This window comes from Myzus persicae, unplaced genomic scaffold, assembly GCF_001856785.1.
Source record: "Myzus persicae strain clone G006 unplaced genomic scaffold, MPER_G0061.0, whole genome shotgun sequence".
Taxonomy (NCBI): Eukaryota; Metazoa; Arthropoda; class Insecta; order Hemiptera; family Aphididae; genus Myzus; species Myzus persicae.
In genome coordinates, this window is record NW_019100888.1 from 1 (window position 1) to 23,629 (window position 23,629).

A 23,629-nucleotide genomic window follows, 5' to 3' on the forward strand; every position below is an offset into this window, starting at 1 on the left:
CAAAATTATGTATTTCAGTACTTGTAGATATAGTGTATAATGTAAAATATATAATATATGTAATGGAGCTTGTGCTAATGTGCAGTTGTGCATTGAATGCGCAGTTCTAAATTTAAATGTGTAGTTCTGATTTAAATGTTGTGCAGTTCATAAAAAATATTATGATTTGAATTTTCAATAATTAATTTTATATTATGTCTATGAGCTTGTAACCATTTGACATTGTGATTTCTGAAATTATTAGAAATTATGATTAAAACATTGTTATAGTAAATACCTATTTATTTATGATTATCAAAAGATTAAAACTATGGGCATACAACGGTTCTAAAACTGTGGTCGTAGTGGTGTTACTGATGAAAAGGTTGTCATAAGAAATAAAATCATTTGAAAATTTGATTAAAGGAATTTGTTATTTTAATTTTTAATATTCATATATTATGACGTATAATATAATATTATTTGATATGTACCTATAATAGTGGTCTAGGACACTTCGCCGCCACCGTTTCGTCGTTAAATATACCACCACAACTCGTACCAGAATATACCAGAGATCCTGTGTCCTCAAGATCTTTAAATATTAATATTAATATTAATATCTTGGATCCACTTTGCATTCGATCATAGACTTTAATGACGATAGAAGCAATAAAGCATATCAACTATTATTAGACCGTCTAGAAGTAGTCTGTAACAGTGCTCGCGGAAAAATAACACATACATTATAAATGATACACAGTAATTTAGACATAAGTATTAATTATACTTATGTACACGGCGTCCCCGTAACAGCTTTTCATTTTCTATCGCCAATACGGTATATTGTATATAGTATATACCTACATAGTTGGAGTGTTGTATAAAGTGTATGCTTTCGACCAATCTACATTCTAGCGGTTTTTTTTCTGAACAATTTATGATAAGTGATAAGTGATAAGTGATAATATTATTGTATTTTGTTTTTAAAGTCTTAAACTTACACTTAAGAGTACCTGAGTATATTACTATTATATTTTAAAATCTGAATCCAAACGTTTTTGGTCATCAGTTCTGCAGTTGTTTGTGCAATCAATGATGAAAGAGTAAACAATACTTGAATCTGTGGAAATGACTTGTTTGTATGGAGACGTACTGAGTTTAAAGCAGCTGTTGAGGGTCGACAATATCGCGAATGCCGTCAGTTTTCAAACGAATAACAGTAATATATTTGCATTGGTACTCAGGTAAACATCTCAGTATTTTCATTATATTGTAATCTGATTTAAATGTGAATCAATGAGTCAAAGCTTTCTAGCGTATCATTTTGTTTTCATGTTTACAGCAGCAACGATCTCATACTTTATTGTGATCATGTTCCTCCATTGCTCAAATGGTTGCCCTGGCCGAAAGACGATGGGAAGAAAATTGTTTCGTTGGCATTCAAATCCACTAGTGAAAAGCTCCTTGTATGCGGTAAGTACATATAAGGTTCATACAGTTCTTGCTATGTATGTGTGTACTATATGAGTGGACCTCAACAAATTTTATATCTTGTCACATTTACATTTACACGCTAATTGATAAAATTAGTAAAAAATTGAATAGGAAAAAATTATATTGATGTTTAATATTTCTTACTTGTATATTTATAATATTTTAGGGTTTGATTGCACTTTATATTTGGTATTTGTTCGTGAAATTTTTGAACCAAGAGATGGAGATCGGAGAAATAAGGTAAAAATTATTAGACCAGCTCCCGGGGAACCTACTAGCTCCTTAAATCCAACTGCAATTACTTGGTGGACACCTATAGTTCCTACATATTCAAGGTAAAGTAAATTGTGTAATGTTTGTGTATTTAAATAATATTGGATATTAATTAATAATTATTGTATAATTTTAATATCTAGTGATATTGGTATCGTTGGAGGAAATATAGGAGAAATTGTTTTTGTTAATCTCCGTACTGGAGCTTGTCTTGGATCTACTTGTGTAAAATGTTCTATAAAATCTCTAGAAATATTAAATGAATCATGTTCCAATACAGTTTGGTTGATTGTAAGTATATACTTATTACATTTTATTCACATAATTTTTTTATTTGAACTCCGTCATCTAATCTAATAATACTATGTATGAAAACATTGTAAAAATATATTATAATAGTAATTTAATGTAATGTACCAAATTTGTATGTAAATTTGACCTATATTCAATATAAAAAATGTAATACCGGCTAATAACCACTGAATTGATGCAATAAAAACCTGTTAAAATAAATATATATATATATATTTTTATTATTATTGCAATATTGTTGTTAGATAATCAGTAGTAATGGAGATCGTTGGAAACTCTTGCTTGAAAGTTTGGACATTGGATACTGTTGGCTAAATCCTAAACCACATAGTGCACATGATAAAACAACCAAGTATAACTTCTTTGTTTATTATTGTTAGATTTAATTAACTCATTGTAATACATTTATAACAAAATTAAGGCCAACTAATGCATTGAATATTGATACCATTGTTCCTGTTATATCAAATTTTCCTTCTACACGTGCTCGATTATTGGGATTAAGACAACTATTTATAGAAAAATTATCTGCACCAAAAAAACAAAGATCTGTAGTCAATTGTGTTCAAAGTGGTATTTATTGTATATTTGTATTTGGTCAATATTTTTATCATTTTGTTTTGTTATAATATATCTTTATTTTTTTAGTGCCGAATGAAGTAAAACATCCAAAACGAAGTTTTTCATCTGATACAATCACTTCTGGGTGTTCTTGTCCTAGTACTGGACCATCCCCTGAACCTCTTGCTAGTGTGGTTGACATGAAGTCTAATGTACAAAGTCATCGTGGTAAACAAACTATTGTGAGCTTCTGTTCTAATCATATTTTGGTAAGATAATAAAAGTACAATTAAAGATAGCTATTGATTGTCTACATCAGAAATAACAGTGATGACTAATTTAATTATACTCAAAGTGAAATAAACTGTTTTTAACAATTCAAAAAAAATTATTTTTTTTTACTGCTACAATTTTTACAACAATAACTTTCGTATTCTTAGGTACACGCTTCTGGATTTAACACTAATCAACCTTTGGTATACAAGTTATTTAAAGGAGGAGATATCGACAAATTTTTATATACAGATCAGTTTATATTTACTTCTGAAAATGGTGGCACCAAATTGAGTGTTTACTCTTCTAATCTTTGCCAACTTAAAAGTGATATTGTAATTTGTTTTTAAATTTTTTGCAATAAGCTTTTTGTACTTTATTTTATGAGTAACATTATTTTTCAGGAAGATGACAAAGAAAAAAGCCTGTTAGGTACTTTTAATTTTGACAGCGGAGAATTAATTTTGGATATGTTTAGAGTATTGGGGCGAAAAGTAATAATAATTAAAATTAAAAAATTAGATTGTTTTTAGAATTAATGTTAATTTATCTTTGTAGACAAAGGAAAGTAGTTTAGATGTTTCTCAAAGTGTATCTCCTAAAAATAAAAATCGTTCCTCAACCAATAAAAAAAAAAGGTGTGATCGACAACATACCCGAAAAGATAATACTGTATCTGAATTATGTGCAATAGTTACCAATTGTACATTATATTATTTGAATTTAAGGTGATAATAAGTCTTTTTTAATTTAATATACTTCTTAATAACTTGTGAATTTATATTTAATCTTATTTTAGTATTAAACCAGAAGAGATAATATTTAAAAATGTTATGGCTGGTTCATTAGAACAAGCAAATAATTTGTCGGAAGCGTTTGATGTTGATATACGACCTATATTGGAAAGAGCTGCTGATCAACAGCTTAGTGCTAGAAAATTTGAAGAAGCTACTCAACTTTATCGACTGTCAAAGGTAAATAAATTATCAATTTATAGTATTTTATACTTTATTCAAAATAACAGTACACTGCTTTCACACGCATTGAATGAGGTCTCAAATTATGTTATGCCCTTCGGCGTTGGCAAGCCTCTATAATATTAATGGTTATCCATTGATGGCGCTCAGTTGGTAATTATTATTCATGGTGGGGTGAGCACACACTAAATCCACTAGTTTTCATTCACTACATGGTGTACTATTATTCTAATTAGAGTATAGTTAATATATATTACATACATGTTTATATAGTTATGTGTCAAACTTTTACTTATTTTGAAAAATATTTGTATAATCTATTTATTTATATTACAGACAAATCCATTAAAACGTGTTCTTAGATTAGCTTCTTCTGGAAACACAGACAAAGTCGTTCTTTTTGTCAGTACACTTTTAGAACAAGCACATCCGAGAGATCTCACTGCTTTGGAAAGGTTACATATTTCAAATTTAGCAGTAATGAGCTATACAGAGCAATTATTACGTGCTACCAGCCGAGAAAAAACAAGACTTGAAGCTAAATTTTTGTAAATAAATTTACAGATTGAATTAATTTGAATTATAGATTTGTGATACATTACTTTTATTATCTAGGCGTTTATTATCAGAAAACAATCATTATGATGAAGTCTTATGTGTCAATATTGTTGGTCAAAGTCGTTTATGCAATGTGTTAAGATTTTTAGCAGTTGAAAGAGGATTGCACAATGAAGTTATTACAGTCTTAGTTAGTTTAATGAATCAACAATCTACTGATAGTCAATACTTGCACTGTAAGTAATTATTCACTAAATATTGTTAAATTAATCACCCAGTATAAAAATTTATAACAAACATTCACAAATTGAACCTGAATGATTGTTATGTATTATTAAAAATAAATGTTATTGTTTTAGTAACTGAAGGATTTTGGGATTTGGTGTCAGAATCAATTTTTACAGAAGTGTTAGTCGCCTGTAATAAATTTACAACACTTCATTCTAAGTTTGTACAGGCAAATTTACATAATGTTTCTCAAGATGTTCTTTTGGTAAGTTTTTAAAATTACGATTGTAGATGAATAATTATTTTTAATATTGTGGCTTATACTTTAGAAACTTAAAACACTTTATGACCCAACCAATCCAGCTTTACGACCAATATTACGCAAGGTATTTCAATTTAAAAATGAAAACGAGTCTACGTCTGAACAAGATAATAATGTAAGTAAATTTGTATAAATTTAGTATTAATTTGTTAGTTCCAAAACAATTTTCAAATGTTCTAATAGCATTTCTATAGATTGTAAATTGAACGTAAATAATATTGTTCTTTAGAGTATTAAATCAATTATTTTTAATAATTTGTATTTTACATTTTATGTGGCCAAATATTTTTCAGCTTAATTATTCTATTAAAGAATGGTTAACCACTTATCTAATGATAATATCCAGACTATCTTCAAATCAATATTCAGATAATTTTGTACAATCAGTATCATATTCTCACCAACCTGTTTCTAATATCTCTGGTTCTGACAATGAGATAGAACACAAGTCTAGTCTTGGAGCTGGTTGGGCTCATGCAGCTCATATACGTAACCATAAACTTTATACATGGGGACATTCATCATACGGTTGTTTGGGTGTTGGACCACATATGACTAAAACTGCTACTCCTAATCCAGTCTCTTGGTTTGTTTACATACGTGTTGAAGTTATTCAAGTGGCATGTGGTCGAAATCATTCAATAGCTCTTACTACAAATGGAGTAAGTGTAATTATAAATACTAAAATCTTTTAACTAAGTTCTAAATTATATAGGTCTATTCTTGGGGTTCAAATCATTATGGTCAATTGGGTACTGGCCGGCGTGGTCAAGCTCCATATCCAATGTTAGTTGATAGTTTATCAAACGAGTTGATAGTAAGTGTTTCTGCTGGCCAATATCATTCTTTAGCCATTTCTGCAAGTGGAAAATTGTGGACATGGGGCTGGGGTGTTTATGGTCAACTAGGTCACGGAGCAATCGATGATTGTGAAAAACCAAAACTATTGAAGGCCTTAGAAAATGAAGTAATTTTAATCACTTTACACCATAGACTGTTTTAATTAAGACTAATAAGACTTTAATATGTTTAGAATATTATTAGTGCATATGGAGGATATTCACATAGTATTATTCTTACTAGCAATGGAAAAGTATTCACTTTTGGTTCTGGTTCATTTGGTCAGTTAGGCAATGGTAGCACAACAAAAATTACTAGTCCAGTTCCAGTATATGGACTCCCTGAACCAATTAAGTGTATTTATACAGCTTATTTTCATAATGTAAGTACAACTCAAAAATTCATTATAGAAATAATAACAACAACATTAATGTAAGAATATTAAAAATAGCTTTTTATCTAAAGCTAAAGATATATTATGAATTTATTCTGAAGTGACATAAAATATCAATTGTATTTATATAAATTGTTGAATGCATTGGGATGGTTGTATTTGTGTAAAGATATAATATTACCATAGACAGTCAATATTTTAATTATTATCCATTATTTAAAATATCTAGTTAGCTTTGAGCGATGTTGGTCGCCTATATACTTGGGGTAGTAGTCCACAAGTACTTCGATTCCATGCACAATCACAAAAACGAGCTAGAAATCAACTTGTGTTAAATGAGAGTGATCAAGTGAGTTTTTCCATTTTTGTTTTGATTGTGTCATTAATTAATTTATAAATATTTGGTTTTCAGGCAGACGATGCAGAAATTGACGCATTGACTGCTGATGATGGTTTATTACATTTAAGTCCGACACTTGTGGATACATCTCACATTTCTGGAGATATCTTTCAAGTATACATTTGTAACTATACATTTTTAAAAAACAACTATAATAATACCATGATCTCATGTTTAGATGTGTTGTGGCTGTCACCATTCAGCTGTTATAAGTACAACTGGACAATTATATACTTGGGGACTGAATTTAGATGGACAATTAGGAGTATCAGGTATACGCGAGAGACTCGTTCCAACTGTAACATTAGTGGGTCCACCTTCAGTTATAGTAGACTCATCATCAACCAGTGGCTCACTAATAAAAGAAGTTAGGTGTGGAGCTGATTTCACATTAGCTTTAGATGCAGCCAATAAACTTTGGGGTTGGGGTAGTAACCATGAAGGACAAGTAAGCATTTATTCTTTAAATTCAACCTTCAAGTATTTATTTTTATGCATTTTTTAGTTAGGCAAAATTCCGGAAGAAGACTTGGCTAAAACATTATTAGATGGTAAAATGGTCATGATAAAATCAACTAATAAAGTAATTAAAATCCAGCACGGCACTGTAAATAAACTGGACTCTCCAATTGAAATATTATTGCCACAATTAAGATTTTCATTTTCCAATATCAAAGATATCGTTTCGGTTCAGGTAAGTTATACTTGTTATATGTATAAAAATGTATTTTTTATTACACGCATTGATTAATGCTATGATTAATTATCTTTGTAATTGGTTTTCTAGGTTAAACGGTGTATTAATTTTCCTGGAATACCTTCATTTGAGTGCTTTCTTGAAAATCTGGATTGTGTATCCAGTTCATATGGTATAGATTATTTGTTGCATTATGCAATAGAGTGGTTTTATCCTTATTATAATATTTCTTCTGTCGTGTCTATGGTAAATTTATTGAATTAAAATTATTTGGTGTAATTACTTAGACAATATTATTTTCAGTGTCTTGAAATTAAAAACCATCAAGCAATTAGCAAAATTCGATTGATGAATGATGAACCTTCTACAGCATTGTTCCATCAATTTGAAGCATTTGTAGAAACAAGAGACTATGGAGAAATGTTTGGGTTTAATGTAGAAGGTGGTCATGAAGAACGGGCTTCAACTCCTCTTACACCTTCTGAGGGCTTCACTATTAATCTTGAAGAAGGAGAGCTATTAACTTCTCTTCCTGAATCGTTTGCATTGCGTATGGCCACTGAAGAAACCATTGTAAAAGAATGGCCTGGAGTCACTAAAATTTCTCAGATGTTTGATTATTATTTCAAATTCTTACTAAAAGATAATTTGGTTTCATTTTTACATGAAGTATGTATTAATAACTCAGTGTTTATAATAGTTATATAAATTGATTATTATTATAAATTAAAATTAATATTTGTTTTTAGTATCTTACATACTGGTTGACAAAGTCTTTCCCAGTTGATGCATTAGAACAATTGTTAATGGATCGATGGGATCAACTCAATCATTCGTTGGGAATTCTGTTATTATGGTATGTTATAGCAGTTTGTTTATTGAAGAATTTTTTTTTAACTACATTTTTATTGATTTCAGTAATAATGACGTATCTAAAGCACGTGACCTTAATGACTTGAATATAAAAATTATGGAACCCAAAAAGATTCTGAGATGTTTTTCTGTGAATTTTTGTATGGAACTATGTTCCTCTGTTTCAAAAAATATACAAACCAAATGTATGTTTATCATTGTTACTTGTTACAAATGTCACAAAAACTCTATAGAATTTGAATTTGTGTTTTAATTTTATAGCTGAAGATCAAAGAGACTTTATACAATTATTGGCCACTGTTACTAATTCACCAGGTTCCGCATGGATTGAACCAGTATCAGAAACTAAGACTGAAGACTTACTTAGCCGTTCAGTACAAGCACTTAATACTGATCAACAGCAACCATTTATGCACTTAGAGTTTCAAGTACAAAACGATTAATTTATTTCTTGTATTATACATTTTAAAATTTTAACTTATTTTTATAGGACTCGGAAACGTTGGGAAACACATTACTAGCATACTCTTGTGGCCATCGTTATTTATCGAATGAACAATTTAATATAGATTCTCAACAGGTTGTTGCTCGTTTAGATCATTTACCTAATACTGCTGCAACTGTACAATCAGTTCTACAAGATATTAGTAATTCGGCTTGTCCGAATTGTGTGTATGAACAAATAAATAATCTTATTCAAAGAGATTAGTTAAGTTATTAATTTTAATATCATATTTATTAAAATTTTACTATATATTTTAATTAAGTGTTTACAAATATTTCTAATTGAAATAATCTAGTCGAAATTAGAAAATTTATACTTTGTTTAAGATTTAGTTAAAATGTTTTTGTTGTGCAACTATTTGTGTTTTGCTTTTGTTATAGTAATTGATAAATATATACTGATATTTAAGGCAAAAAAGGTAAAGCAAATGCCTCTTTTTTTCCTTGACTCTTAATCATTACAGCGGGAGTTTCCTTGTTTTCAACTGACCACAATGGTTTTAACCCTAGATTTATAATTGGTTCATCTTTCTGATCATATTCTTGACTTAATTCTTCTAATGCTTTTGGGTTATTTGTTACCATGCAACATGCTCTTAATGTGAAGTAATATATAATTTCCACTCCGCTCAGCAAACTGAAACCTAAAAATAGACCCGCTATGCCACCAAAAGCAACTGTAAGAAATTCAAGATAATAGTAAATATTAGTATCTAATAAATTTTTATTCAACAAATATTGTGGATTACCTAGCAAATCTACCCAGCCAAATAATACTTCTCTTCTGTATCTCACCATTGGCCATGATACGAAACTGATTTCTAGAGGTTCATCAATCTGATCAGACCTAATAATTATTATATTAGTCTAGTGCTTACATTATTTACATTTAATTTGATTTTAATATTTTATTGCTTTAATATATCAACATACTGGGCATCTTGGAGTTTTTCTACTTCATAAACTGTATTCATACACCCCAATTCACATGAACAGGCAAGTCCATTTAATATTTGTTCTAAAACATGTCAAGTTAATTAATTTTTGATTTAAACAAAGATTCTGATTATAGTGATTATACTATGTAGAGATGTGAATTTTACATTTTTGAGAGGAAATTACCAGGTTTATCTTTATGCATTGTATATTTGTATTTTGTATCATCGATAAAAATGTACTAATACCTACTAAATATTAAACCGCAAATACGTACTGAGATTTTTACCAATACAATTTAGTCCGTCTAAATCGCAATACTCGTATCCATCTAAAACAATAATATTAATTAGGTACTAATGTATTGTTCAATAAATCTGTGAGCTTTGGAATTATAATATAAACATTATTTCTGGTAAAAACTAAAACTAAATAGAAAATTGCCTATTTGAGAAATACAAGTACATATGTATATGTTTGTAAAGTGATCAAGTGGGCGGGGGCTGGTATGACAGGTTGTTGGTAATAATTATTATAACTTAGACGCATGCAACAAGTACCAATAATATTTTCGAAATCACTCTATATTATTACCATTTTCATTTCGAAGCGTGAAAATAAATGGTCTGGTGGTAAAAACTTAAGGGGGGAATAGTATGTAGGTTACTATTAGGACAAGCAAACCTAATTATAAAATTGTAACGCGGCGTATTCATTGAAATATTTTTTTGCAATATACCTATACATACTAGAAGATTTATTTATTAATATTTGACTTTTTACTACTTTTGGGCTAATAGCCACATGCATAACCAGGAAACACACTGTATTTTCTATATGGTAGTCATACTTACTAAATATATTTGTATAGATAGGTATTGCTTGTATTATAGGTACCTACTTGGAAAAATCAATACAATTTGTTGATTTATTTATTCGCCATTTGCCCTATATATATAGGGTAACGAATAATGTATACTTTTTAAACTTAATTAAATGGATAAAATTAAAGAAAACGTTATGTAAGGATACTGGATCTGAAATCCGCATCATGTTTGTGTTTGTGGTCATTGGTCGCAAGTCGTAGTAGGGACGTAGGTAGCCAAAATAAAATAATATACTAACTCACATCATAACACTAATGTTTTTAAATTTGTTGCAGGATTAATTTTTATACGATTTAGTGTTTACTTCAGTCTAGGCCGAAATTAGACTATTTTCTTAGGACGTAAATTTCAGTTTTATTACCAGAGATTAGTCAACTGCGCTTAAATTATTTTCTTATGAGTCAACTGTGCTCAGATATAATATAAATATATTATGTACCATAATACTATATTACTATACATCCCGATATTGGCTAAGTTGCAATTATTGCATTAAGTCGAATAGATATGTTAAGAAATAGCTTAGAGTATATTTGTCATTTGGCATTTGATAAATACTGTTTTTTATATCATAGCACTATCACCTTCTACAGACCAATTATTATAAGAGTTCACAGGCCTGAATTTCGGGGAGTGCCTACAATATTTTTGGTCCCTCTATTAACAAGACATCTTCCTACTACCTATACATTAATATCTAATCTACCTACTACCTATAAATATTAATCAGTGATACATAATTACTAGTACCTGCCAAGTTATATTATATTGCCTTGGATCTATTATATCTATTTCTAAGATAATTACAATTTACAATGTATATTTATTGTTTGTACTTTTGTAGTCCATAACATCTAAAACTATTATAATCATAATGAGTTATTGCTTATTCCACTCAAATTAAAAATATTGAACGTTTTATTATTTTTCTATCGTGAAACATGATTTATTTTTTACCACATATTTTAGAAAAAATAAATTTTATTCTAGTAATATCAGTTAAAATATGAGCTCACTATACTCTGGGACTTACGCATATTAGGGCCCAAATTACAAAATGTCGGGGTGGCCAGGAACACCCAGCATCCCCCAAACGCAGGCCTATAGGTACTATTTTAAAAAAAAAGTTAAATTTCAAATTTTACCGATCGATTTATAAAACCAGGAGACACATCCACATAGTTTCCTGCTGGTGTCCATTCGGCATTGGATCATGCAAGCACTAAACGTGTAGTTGGAGTCTGTCAATAACGATATCTCATCTGGAAAAACGCATTTCCTCTGCTTTATCGTTAACTGTCGTGCGCCTTCGGTGGTATACGTTTGTTTGCTGTTGAAAAATATTTTTGCTATCCTCCTGGTCCACAGGTGTTGCGGTAACGAGTCAACAATTAACATGTCGTCCATGCTGTGTATGAATACCTGCCGCATCATCGACAAAATACAGTACAATTATTAGGAGTTTATAGAAAAAATGTACTATTACTGTAGTATTACTTATGTACTTAAAATATAACTTATAAGTATCTAATATTACCTACGCAGAGACTGCAGCCTGGAAGTATTAGAAGAAAGACATATTGGTATACTTTGAGAGTGCCATGGATAGGGATCACTCATCGATAGAATGGTCAAATTACCAAGTACAATCTGATAGATACTTTTTTTTAGTTATTCAAATAAATTATAAAAAAAATCCAGGTTAGACCTTAAACTATTAGACAAGTAATGTATATAGCAATTACCAACTAACAATTATTTACAAATTAACAGCTGCATTACGGGCGACGGTACAACATCTCGCGGTGATGTAAGGTTAGGTTTAGGACTACGCGACAGTCGTGCATAATTACAATAATTATTATGGACTTAAGCTTTAGACTGAACACATTTGGTATGGACATTAAATATACCTATGCATAAGGTACCGTCACAGAATATGTGAAATTTCACCTGCTCTGTGATATACCATCCTACGTGCGTACGAGTAGGTAATCGAATAATCAAAAAGTGCCTTCCATGTTTTGCCGCTTTCCGTACTCTTATTACCTACTACCTAGTGATTATTTGTCTAGTTGTCTATATACTGTATACTGAGTATATATAGTAGTATACGGTAAATACTATGGTCGTAAGTAATACGGACAATTTAGGCTACAGTTATAAAATTAATAATATAGATAATATAAATAATAATAATAACATAAATCATAGGTCACTGCAGCCTACAGGTATGTCGTGTGTAGCTAAATTAATTTGTTGTGCTCTTCGTGCCAATGCACATGATTCTTACCTTTAACGGGTTTTTAGTTACGTTGTCCATGTTAAACGTGATTGTCAGCTTGTTGTCCGTTTCGAAGACGTATTCTATGCCAGCCTTGGAATAATTTTCGGGCATCCTGTCGACCGATACATAAAAATAAATTCAATGGTACGAGTATTGTGAAAAACGTCTACTGTTTTGGGTGTCGATTATGTTATTATCAATTGCATTACCACGGCCAATCCGGTACAACGTGTTTGGAATTGAAAGTGTAACAAAATCCATATTCGGTAAATACTGGCTCAAACCCCAAACAACAGTTGTATGGTTCGCCTTTGAACGTGCAGTCGTACAGTAAGTCCTCGCAATGATATACTACCTATGCGTCAAACATTGCAGTAGTAGTAAGTTGTTCTTATATTAGTTATATATCTATAGTAGCCAGTTTCTAGTATAAAATAAAGCGAAATATTACTTGGTATGCTAAATCTTTGAACTTATCCTTTGGTAGCCAATCGTATTCAGAAAACTGTTTAAACATTTGGACGTTATCGTAAGAGAACGAAGCTACTTCGTTAACAAATTTTAAAAATATCTCCGCTCGCTCATTTTCTGTGTTATTATCGTACACACTAAAGAAATATCAATTTAAAACTGTAATGCACAATAATAAAAATTTATTTTACCGTACTTAAAAAATGGCACATGTCAATGCGGCATTATACTGATGATTGATAAGGAACAATCAACAATATTTTACATTTTAAAGAATTATGCAGTAGTACCTACAATTCATCAAATCTCGTAAATCATTGTTTATTTGCTGCAGTCCACAATAGTTCAAAATTCAAATAAATAATAATTACGTACAACCGTATATTTATTTGCGATACATACATCGATGAAGTAGCCTTGTAATTAATTAGATAAAATAAATGCATATATTATGTATATAATATATACATTATACAATAATATACAGCAATAGAAACATACAATTTCTGTACTCTAAATACAAGTTACAAATACCCCTTATACCCTATTTATTATAGAAATACTTGGGTTATAAATTTACAATATAAAAATCTGTTTACCTCGTTGCGTAATCCCATACTTTTTCATCGGAAGTTGGTCGTTTAGGACATACCGTTATAGCTGGAAATTGTACGTCCCAGCTGTGAAAGTCCGTATCTAAACCAGTGATGGTCGGACTTGTTTGAAACTTCTCCCAGAGCGATATTATAATGATAGAAGTGACAACGATCCCCACAGATAAAAAACTAAACCACATGAACCTATAAAAAAAAAATATTGAAATATGTAAGTCTTAAATACGAATATTTTCTTTTAAAGTATAATTATTTTATCATTTGTAAGCAATTTTCGTTGCTCTAAAGAGTTTTAATTATACAATGTGGCTATAATATTGTTAATGTCATACATTGAATTACAATTGGACATTTAAAAAATGAGTGATATGCATTTAAATTTTAAAGGTTTAGAAAACGTACCATGTAAGTTTATGGCATTAGGCATAAGCGGAATTTGGGGCGAGATGATGCACTTTTTCGATGATATTATTTGGGGAAGGAGGGACTTTTGCCCCTTCCGACACCAGAAAACTGGGTGTGAGATGTAGAGAGAACAATTTGTAACTTATGAGTGTACCTAAATTCCAATACATATGCAATAATTTTTTACTCATTTAACTATGTGTAGTGTGTACTTGCTACTTAGCACTTACTAAGGAAATTGGAAAATGTAAGGTCCACGATAATGGATGATTTAAAAATGTTAGTGATTAATACCAATCTACCGAAATTATAATAATTTGTAAAAATAGTCCAAGTTCAATAAATACTAGATCCATATGATCCTGTAATATTACATCTATTTTATAATTTTGTAAAACTATTTTTAAGGACTATTACCCTTATTCCTTATTAGAATAAAAAATGTAATAACAGAGAAACTACTCATTCAAATTTTGAATTAAGTACCTACAACAACATTTTCGAGAAAAATGTCCATTAAATAACTTACAGTAGAAAAGGGAACCTCAACTGATGGAAACAAGTTTGTATCACCACGGGGCTCAAAAAAACAGTTCAAGTATTTGACAATATTGTCTTTGAGTTACTTATTTATAGAAATTCCAAAAATCAGAATTTTTATGAAAAATGTATTGTTAAAGAAAATAATGAGAGTGAATCGCACTGTGCAATGAATTTATTTACATTTTTACATTGGATATTTTTTACTCAGTCATCGGTTATCAATGAGACGAATGGTTAAATTAATCAAATTAATGTAAATACCGTTCGTGAAGTGGTCGATCGCTTTGTGCTATATATCTAACGCCATGTAATGTGCTGTGGTTAAAAAATTCGTTGAACTGGAGACGCATGCTGGTCTTCAATAATTTTGTTTTCGACGCTTCAACTTTTTCTGTGTTAGTCAAACCGTCAAACATTGTTAATGTTGTTTCCCCGACACTATACTTATAGTATTGCAACGAGCAGGCACGTCAAATGTGTTTATGTACAGCAGGCATAATGACTGTGAAAATTCGAAAAAGTTATCTCTGTCAATCTGGCGTGTACGAAACATATGCTCAAATTATTGGTGTCGAACAAGGGGTATATGTACTTATACATTATTATTGATTTATTTTGTGTATAATGTTTGTCACGGAGAACAATTATTACGGCTATATTATGTATGAGGTATATACAGTTTACCTCCGATAGTTTACCTCAAATTAAAACTAATGGCATTGCAAATATTCATCGGTAAAAAAATACTCTATTATATTTGAATATTTGATTTAAAGCTTTAATCCTTTAACTTTACCAATTACCATGACTTGACTGAAAATAACACAAAAAAATTATCTTATTTTTAAAAGAGCTGCTTGTTAGAATTTCAAACACAATTCGTATCATATCTCAGGATTTAGATTGAGATACTATGAGATATTATATCGTTTTTTAATATTTGGATAGAATTAATAATATTACAATTTACAGTAATCTATCGTATTATCTGGTGTCTGGTAATTAACTTTAATATTAATATCTTTTTATAAAGTTCTTGACTTAGTAATATTACAGAATTACATATCGGTCACTATATTTTTACTCACTACTTTTTTCATACGCGATACTACTAATAACTATAGAACAATAATCGTCATCATTAATTACCTACTAAATTACAGCAATAAATTAATATATATTATTCGCTGGGTTAAGATGTTTATGATAGTATATATATTATTTTTCTTTTAACCACGAACATTGCAGACCAAGTTAGAGTAGAAGCAGTTCAATTAAATTTTATTTTTGGTTTTTATATTTTCTGCGTTGTTTTTTTTTTAACAAATATAATTTTTTTTAAACAATTTGTCGTTGTTCTTAAATTTTAGGTTTCAAAGAACATTTTTTTAAATATTAAGTTTTTTATTAGGTGTATATATTTTGTACATGTGTTCGTTCGCGCTACTCAAGTGACAAGCGTGTCATTCATGTTTTTACAGAGTTACAACTCCCTCGAATATAAATTGTTTAATTTCTATTAATAATCTATTATAATAGGTATTTTGTATTGTGAGGTACATTTTGAATGAATATTGAACAATGGAAACCAGCATTTTCTACGTTTTTATGTTAAATTTATATATTATGCATAGTATCATGTTTTATTGTTTTAAGGGCATACTTAGATATTTCTTGGACATATTCGCATGAATTTTTTTTTTTAGTTTTTAAGGTAAAACCACTTGTGTTAGTATGGTTATAACTGGTGTATCGAGGATTCATTGATATTTACACATAAATAATAAATATATATATAATATATGTGCTTAAACTAAATAACAATTGTTTATTGAAATTAAATCTTTTTTTTTTTGTATAATTATAGCTCAACAATTGCATCACATTAAAACATTTAACAGTACAATATAAAGAACAAAAGTAAAATCATAATAATGTTTAATAGTTGAATAATACTATTGAATAAATTACATAACTAAAAACTAAAAATAATAAACTAATAAAACATATACCTATTGAATGAATTTTCAATAGTATAGTTTTTGTAATTGTTAAAAACAATATATTTTCATCCATTCATTAGGAAAAAACAGTTTATTTTGTTAATTAATTTAGCTACATTTTTTCTCTAAACATTTTAATATCACACAGTTGGGTATTATTAACATACGTCACTGTATATATGAGCTTTCACGTTCATTCGTTATTCCTGTCTCCAATCCCTTCACTCTATAATTAGACTCACTCCCCCACCGCAAAACGCGTCAACGCCAGTCCTTGGACGTATATAAAAACAAATATAGAATTTCTTTAATTTGTTTATTTTCCTGTCCTTTTTTTGTAATTGTTTTTACACGAAAAGGTTGATATTTATTATTTTGTGTGCAGTTTGGCAAAAGGCGACTTTAACGACGGAGGCGTATTTGCGTACTGCATAATATATACGGAGACTTTTTTTTTCAAATCATATATTTTCTTTTCGTCGTTTTCGGGATCGGTGGAAGGGACGCGGGTGTATACAGCGGTGAGTCGTGTGTTCCAAAATTAAACTTCAGCCAAATGGATCACCGACACGGCTGTGTCTAGAGTATACAGTTTAGTGTACACCGCGCCGTCATCTCGTCGTGTCGCTCTTTTGACTGCGCTGTACCGCGAATCAGCATGACGACGGCGCAATGTTTTCGTCGTTAAAGTTTTCCACGCTGCGGTCGAAGAAACACACGTCTCCGAAGCAAAGCGCGCAGCACCGGAAGTCCACGAGCAAATGTAAGGAGCCTACACGTGAGCAACATTATTGTATACGTTCGAATATATATATATATATATGTATATGAGCAGTCGACGCCGAATATTCACGATCGCTTTCTCGTAATTATTCATTTTAGGGCTGCTGGACAAGGTGTGTTCGGCCCGGAAGAGTGAAGACAAACGAATGGTGTCCAAGCACGCGATTTACGAGTCTAGCACCTACACGGATCAATGTACGGGTATATCTGTAGACCATATTTAATACTTATAATAAAATTATGACATTGTTTATGACTCCTGATATATGCTTTAACTATAAAGATCTGAATATAAAAAATAAAATATACAATAGACCTGCGGGCTGCAATAGACGCGACGATTAATAAAGAATACATAGATAAATTAACTTCAAAGTATAATATACGCACTCTGTTAACGCGTTATCCTCGTAAAAGTCTAAATTATTTAATACTATGTAGCTATTATTATAGTCAGTTACCTAATATTTAATTATTAATGGAGCTTCGCATGGGTAGTGGTGTAATGGTAGTGATGTAGCTATATAGAACTGTAAAGGTGTTTTATAAATATAAAAATATTAAGATCACGACGAAAGAGCATTTTAGATATTTGGTATATAGGGTATATAGGTAAGTTGGTAGGTACTTTATTACAATTTTAAGTCATAAATATTTAAAATAGGTAAATAGGGAATAGTATATTGTATATATGACAATTGAAAAACGAAAATCATAAAGATTCCAATGAAATTATCTAGCTATGAATTGAGGCATATGTAATCATTTGGAAAATTAATAGGACTTGAATTATTTAGGATAGTGAAACTGGTAGAAAACACATCTACATCTTTGTTTTCATAAAAACCCTAGTTTCTTATAACTTGATGGGTATTTTAGTGTATACGCCTTTAGTCTTAATTTTCAGATCAGTATGTGAAACACAAAATCATCGATGTGTTCATCGAACGGGAAGATGGTAGTCTCGGGATAGTGCTGCGTGGTGGTGCACATCCGGATCCTGACATGTGCAAGCCTTTGACCGTGACACACGTCAGACCCGATGGACCCGCAGACAGGTTAGTACCAATTAAAACTTAAATTGATTCCAGATTATAGTTCAAACAATGTAAATTGATGGAAAATTAATAACTCATCATAATTTATAATAATAAATAATGTTATCATATAATCAGTGATCTGGCTGATATCGGGACTACCTATGTGTAAAATGTAGTTGGCGAGCCTCTATTCGGAGTCGTGTTTTGGTGTTACTTTGGGGGCTTCGATTTTATAGTCTGATTTTATCGATGAACCTGGGTGACTGGATGAATAAATGAAAACAATTCGTTCCAGCTAACTAACCAATTAATTCCATCATTTAATAAAATGGATATTGTAATTAATAAAAACTAATCAATTATTAATACTAAATCCGAAATATGTAATAAACATTGACCTCACTGGTGGAATAACAGTTCATATTGTACCCTATATGGCTATATGGCTATGTCCCTATGACCCTATGTCCCTACCTAACTGTGGTTCTTTCAACATCTATATTTTATCACTGTCCTTCTCTCCCACGCTATAGTATATTATATATTTAAAATTTAAATTACTTTTTTTCTTCCACTGAGCTAAAATGTTCCTCTTTCCAGTTTCCTCCAATAATGTCATCACAATAAAATCCATCCTTAATTTTATCCATCAAATTGGTTTAAAAATCGATGTGTCTATGTGCCTTACACAGTTACACACCACGATCTGTTCATTTCTGTTATTAATATCTTTATTTTTTTTCTCTTGCATTTAGTCCCTCTCAAAATAATAGTTACAAGATGCAATTATTTCTATTAAAATCTCATTGAATTAAAAAAAAAAAACTATCAACCACCAATAATCGCTCAATAATTTATTTATTCCGATCGACCGTGGGAATATCATAAATGCTCAGGGATCTATGCGACGTACGGTCAATTGGTCGTATGAAATTGATTTCCAGCAATTGGTCTGAGACTTATCAAACTGAAGTATACGACAAATTTGTACCACGGTCAATTGACGAATAACTCGTTCTGGGTGATAGCTCAACGTGAATTTCCTTCAAGCTGGCCCTGCATATATTAACCAGATCTATCCTGCTTATACATATAATATTTGAAATATAAACGTTTTTAATTAAGGTATTAATATAAAGAAATAGACTGTACAGAACATTGAAATTTCAGTATTTAATTGATATAATAATCGTAGAAGCAATAAGCATATACAAATATTATAATTGCTAGCTTATTGACCAAATAACAGTTCTAACGTTTTTACACAAGATGTAACCGAATAACTTTAAAATGAAATAACTTTTGTACCAGTTAATATAATTTTTTTTATATTAATGGACGCTATAAGTTCTGTATAAAGTTGTTGATTTTCATTTACGGAAGATAAAAATTATAAGTGTACTACATACTATGTAGTATTCTAATTAAATTCTTTTAGAAAAAATTTGAAATAACCAATTTGTAAATCTAATTATTAGAAAAATGATGGTAAAAAGGTTTATTTATAAGTCAAGTAGTTTATTTTTATTTTTTAAAAATATCAATATTTTTTTAAGTAAATTAATTTTAAACATAAAAACTTTTTTTTATATATTCTTTTTGGAAATTATCGGACTTAAGTAAATCTTAAATTATTTATTATCCATACAAGATAATCATAATTGTTCATATTTTAACTATTGACAATTTTTATTTTTCATTTGTCAGGTCTTTCTGTTACTCCTTGTACAGTTATAGTGTAGTTTGTAACTACAACTTAAGTTATTAAATAAGTGAAATAATTTATGTTTAATACATTGATTTATTTTTAGAGAAGGCACAATTAAGGTTGGTGATCATTTATTAGCCGTGGACGGTGTTTCGTTGAATGGTTTAATACTGGCTGACGCTGATGCAATACTCAGACAGTCGGACGGGGCATGCCGATTGACCGTGCGATACCAAGTATCGGCGGCGGATCGAGTCGGTAACACCACTTGTCCAATGTTGGTTGAAGTTGAGAGCCCAAGACCCCATCAACTAGGCCTAACGTTGACAAACACGATCAATAATAGCGCTGTCGTAGTTGATCACGTAAAACCTGGAAGCATTGCCGAGCGGTAAGTATCTTATTCCCCGTATACTCGTTTACGAAATTTTGAATAATTTAAATTGGTGATCTTTAACATTCTAGTATAATATCCACTATGTACTTTTGTTAACACTCATCAGTGTTCCCTACTCTTCTATGAGGTAAAGTGAGAAAAGGGGGACCTGATAATAACACGTTTACAGGTGTAGTATTACTAGTATTAGTTAGTTAAGTGCAGTGCGAACCACTCGGAACTTAGTTATGTAGTGTTCACTCTTAAGTATTATTCTTATTAATAAATGTTGTAAGCTGTTGAAGAAATTAATTGTAGTTAATACTTTTAACAATACATATTACCGTGATGTGAAATTATATTTTTCCGAAGATGTGGTGCTATATTTCCGGGCGACCAGATAGTGGCCGTCAATGATACGAGGGTGGCTGGGCTAAGGACAGCGGCCAGTGACGTGTACAAACTGCTACGAACGTGTGGTGGCGCTCAGTCCACTCTCAGATTAGAAATAATACCGGCATTTACCACAGACTTAATACACGCCGAATGTAAGTGCGAATGTACCATTAAATTCCATATTTGAGTATACCACCATACAAGTTATATAATTGTTATAAAAGTTGTTTTTTCAAAGTCCATATATTTTTAATTTAAATTTACTGTTATGGATGACGATTGACGACAGTTTTGTATTTGAGTGTTCATTTCTCCAACAAAAAGGACAAAGAAAGGCATCATATATAATATGATAGCTATATGTGTATTTGTGTAATCACTTACCATGATTAAGGATATATTAAATATTAAACTGCATGGCTTGCCAAATTTAAATTAAGCAATTCATATTTTCTAATTAAAAATTAAGTTGTATCAAAATTTTTACCAAGGTAAAAAAATAGGTACCTATGATACAAAATATAGCTCTCGAGCGGGCTTATTGCATCTCCCTCAAATATGCCACTGACATTAGGTACCGATATTTATGTACCTAACATTATAAATTATAGTATATACCTATTACCAATACGTTTTGTAGATTGTTCGTCGTACGATTCACGTCAACATTTGTACTCTGTATACGAAGATCCCATCGATCCAGTAGTTTGGGAACCAACGGAAACGCGTAAGATTGTTCATCATATAATATGCATACACGTAGACTTTTTCGTCTGATTATCATATTTTAAATTTCATCAAAATTGGTTTGTGCATAGATAACGTGGTACGAGTAGATTACACTATATTGACTTTGGTGGCCGACGAAAACGGTCGGTTTGGAATGGACGTTCGATCCAATAACTTGGCACTCGTCGTTTGTTATATAGAACCAGGAGGACCCACTGACAGGTTGCTTTTATTTGAAATATGTACTTTTTTCGCGACTTAATCGTTCTTTTTAAATATACATTTTGGTATTCTAGAACCGGTTGCGTGCAAGTTGGAGATCGTATACTGTCTGTGAACGGGTGCAAGAGCACCAGTTTCGTGCCTTTATTCCAGCAACCACTGCACGATTTTTTAGGACCTGAAGTAAAAAATGCCTGCATCAAGGTGGAGTTTGATATAACAGACTCTGTAGTTCCCACGTCGGGAGAATTCACAGTGAAGTTGTTGAAAAATGACTACAGAAGTCTCGGAATCACGATTACAGGTAAACACCATGAACGTGTATATTACGTACATTAATAATACATACAAGTACAATGTGTCAATATATAATATTGTACAATGACAATATCTTTTTTCGCATTTGCTATACAAATTTGTAACTATTGATCATATCGCATTGATCGGTGCTTATATAATATATATATTTTATAGACGATGGCAACGGGCAAGTGTGTATTTCGGAAATCGTACCTGGTTCTATAGCTCATCGATCGGGCACATTAAAAATTGGAGACACATTGCTGGCTGTGAATAATAAATCACTGAGTGATTGCACTAGACAAGAAGCAAGTAGTATACTCCAAGAAGCCGGAGATGTGGTAACACTGCGAGTACGGACTTCCAATACGGCGATAGGTAATATACTTATGTATAACAATAACTTATGCGTTTATTAACACACAAATAAGATGCAATAATACATACCTAATTATAATAATATAATATAGTCATAATTTAAATTCGGACAATTTGGATTTCTATAGTTCAATTCTATAATAATAACAAATTGTGTATTTAAATATTTTTCAAACAAAATCATCTTTTTCTTTTATGAGAAAAAAAATGTCCACAAATTAATAACAATCATCATAATATTATTTATATGTATTAAATGTTTGCATATACTCGTAGTAGGTATATTAGTTATTTTGATGAAAGAGTCATCATAAAAATGTCTTTTCATAATTGTTAGAGTTAATTTATTTTTTATTTATTTTTACTTAAATCTAATTAGATTGCCTTTAATAGAATGCATCTTTTATTTTTAAAAGAATTTTTTATATTTATATTATTGGGTAACCAATAATGAAAAATAATGTGATAGGTATCAAATAACTAAATATTTAAAGCATGAACGTACGCTCTAATAAAAATAACAAATAACAAAAGTTAGCCAAACTAAGTGTTTAAATTTATATTTTATTAATTGTATTAATATATATTATACGTTTTGGCACTGTTGGATTAAGAAAACATTACTCTAAATTAAGCTATTTTCAGCTTATTCATACTATATTTAATATTAATTATCAATTTGATGTTTGTCATTTATTTGTTTTTAAGCAATACATTTATCACAGAGAATAATTTTACTTTGTGTAACAAATAAGATTTTCCTTAATTCTAATACATTTTTAATTTATTAGAAGTTAGCTTTTTTTTTTACACTAATTATATTTTATTACCATGAAATATTAAGTTGTATTTCGTATTTGAGA

At 30.3% G+C, this 23,629-nt stretch overlaps 3 protein-coding genes across 5 annotated transcripts; 2 read left to right on the forward strand and 1 right to left on the reverse strand.

Moving 5' to 3' along the window:
- The first annotated feature begins 977 nt into the window (after window positions 1-977).
- Window positions 978-8,984, forward strand: LOC111026587. The gene is made up of 28 exons (XM_022304687.1): window positions 978-1,226; window positions 1,325-1,455; window positions 1,643-1,811; window positions 1,893-2,040; window positions 2,307-2,413; window positions 2,483-2,634; window positions 2,710-2,891; window positions 3,063-3,230; window positions 3,300-3,389; window positions 3,454-3,623; window positions 3,695-3,869; window positions 4,209-4,420; window positions 4,488-4,666; window positions 4,790-4,923; window positions 4,988-5,095; window positions 5,274-5,642; window positions 5,696-5,947; window positions 6,014-6,202; window positions 6,444-6,563; window positions 6,627-6,728; window positions 6,793-7,062; window positions 7,120-7,308; window positions 7,402-7,557; window positions 7,615-7,980; window positions 8,061-8,167; window positions 8,230-8,369; window positions 8,446-8,612; window positions 8,675-8,984. Exons 1-28 carry the CDS (start codon window positions 1,111-1,113, stop codon window positions 8,891-8,893), a joined length of 4,887 nt encoding a protein of 1,628 aa, XP_022160379.1. The 5' UTR covers window positions 978-1,110; the 3' UTR covers window positions 8,894-8,984.
- Window positions 8,985-9,069: 85 nt separating this feature from the next.
- LOC111026588 (sodium channel protein Nach-like) lies at window positions 9,070-15,457 on the reverse strand. Its single transcript, XM_022304688.1, has 10 exons — window positions 15,093-15,457; window positions 13,869-14,069; window positions 13,250-13,406; window positions 13,008-13,153; window positions 12,805-12,910; window positions 11,657-11,933; window positions 9,902-9,955; window positions 9,622-9,706; window positions 9,438-9,535; window positions 9,070-9,365 (listed from the first exon to the last, which is right to left on the reverse strand). Exons 1-10 carry the CDS (start codon window positions 15,245-15,247, stop codon window positions 9,094-9,096), a joined length of 1,551 nt encoding a protein of 516 aa, XP_022160380.1. The 5' UTR covers window positions 15,248-15,457; the 3' UTR covers window positions 9,070-9,093.
- Window positions 15,458-17,369: 1,912 nt separating this feature from the next.
- Window positions 17,370-22,822, forward strand: LOC111026590 (glutamate receptor-interacting protein 1-like). Of its 3 annotated transcripts, none has more exons than XM_022304690.1 (9): window positions 17,370-17,597; window positions 17,717-17,812; window positions 18,525-18,675; window positions 20,469-20,756; window positions 21,114-21,289; window positions 21,778-21,864; window positions 21,956-22,088; window positions 22,163-22,392; window positions 22,563-22,822. In XM_022304690.1, the coding sequence occupies exons 1-9, from the start codon at window positions 17,507-17,509 to the stop codon at window positions 22,805-22,807; spliced, it is 1,497 nt and encodes a 498-aa protein (XP_022160382.1). In that variant the 5' UTR covers window positions 17,370-17,506; the 3' UTR covers window positions 22,808-22,822. The 3 variants fall into 3 exon arrangements, with proteins under 3 accessions (XP_022160382.1, XP_022160381.1, XP_022160383.1); XM_022304689.1 differs by having other exon boundaries at window positions 17,371-17,612; XM_022304691.1 differs by lacking the exon at window positions 17,370-17,597 and having other exon boundaries at window positions 18,512-18,675.
- Window positions 22,823-23,629: the final 807 nt, after the last annotated feature.

Bases quoted from the DNA above. Each gene is read 5' to 3' on its own strand.
- LOC111026587 (XM_022304687.1), top strand. From the start codon at position 1,111: ATGACTTGTTTGTATGGAGACGTACTGAGTTTAAAGCAGCTGTTGAGG. The intron at 2,041-2,306 runs GTAAGTATATAC...TATTGTTGTTAG, and splicing joins CCAATACAGTTTGGTTGATT to ATAATCAGTAGTAATGGAGA. The intron at 3,624-3,694 runs GTGATAATAAGT...ATCTTATTTTAG, and splicing joins TTATATTATTTGAATTTAAG to TATTAAACCAGAAGAGATAA.
- LOC111026590 (XM_022304689.1), top strand. From the start codon at position 17,507: ATGTTTTCGTCGTTAAAGTTTTCCACGCTGCGGTCGAAGAAACACACG. The intron at 17,613-17,716 runs GTGAGCAACATT...TATTCATTTTAG, and splicing joins CAAATGTAAGGAGCCTACAC to GGCTGCTGGACAAGGTGTGT. The intron at 18,676-20,468 runs GTTAGTACCAAT...ATTTATTTTTAG, and splicing joins CCCGATGGACCCGCAGACAG to AGAAGGCACAATTAAGGTTG.
- LOC111026588 (XM_022304688.1), bottom strand. From the start codon at position 15,247: ATGTTTGACGGTTTGACTAACACAGAAAAAGTTGAAGCGTCGAAAACA. The intron at 14,070-15,092 runs GTATTTACATTA...TTTTTTTTATAG, and splicing joins GATCGACCACTTCACGAACG to GTTCATGTGGTTTAGTTTTT. The intron at 12,911-13,007 runs GTAATGCAATTG...ATCGGTCGACAG, and splicing joins GTTGTACCGGATTGGCCGTG to GATGCCCGAAAATTATTCCA.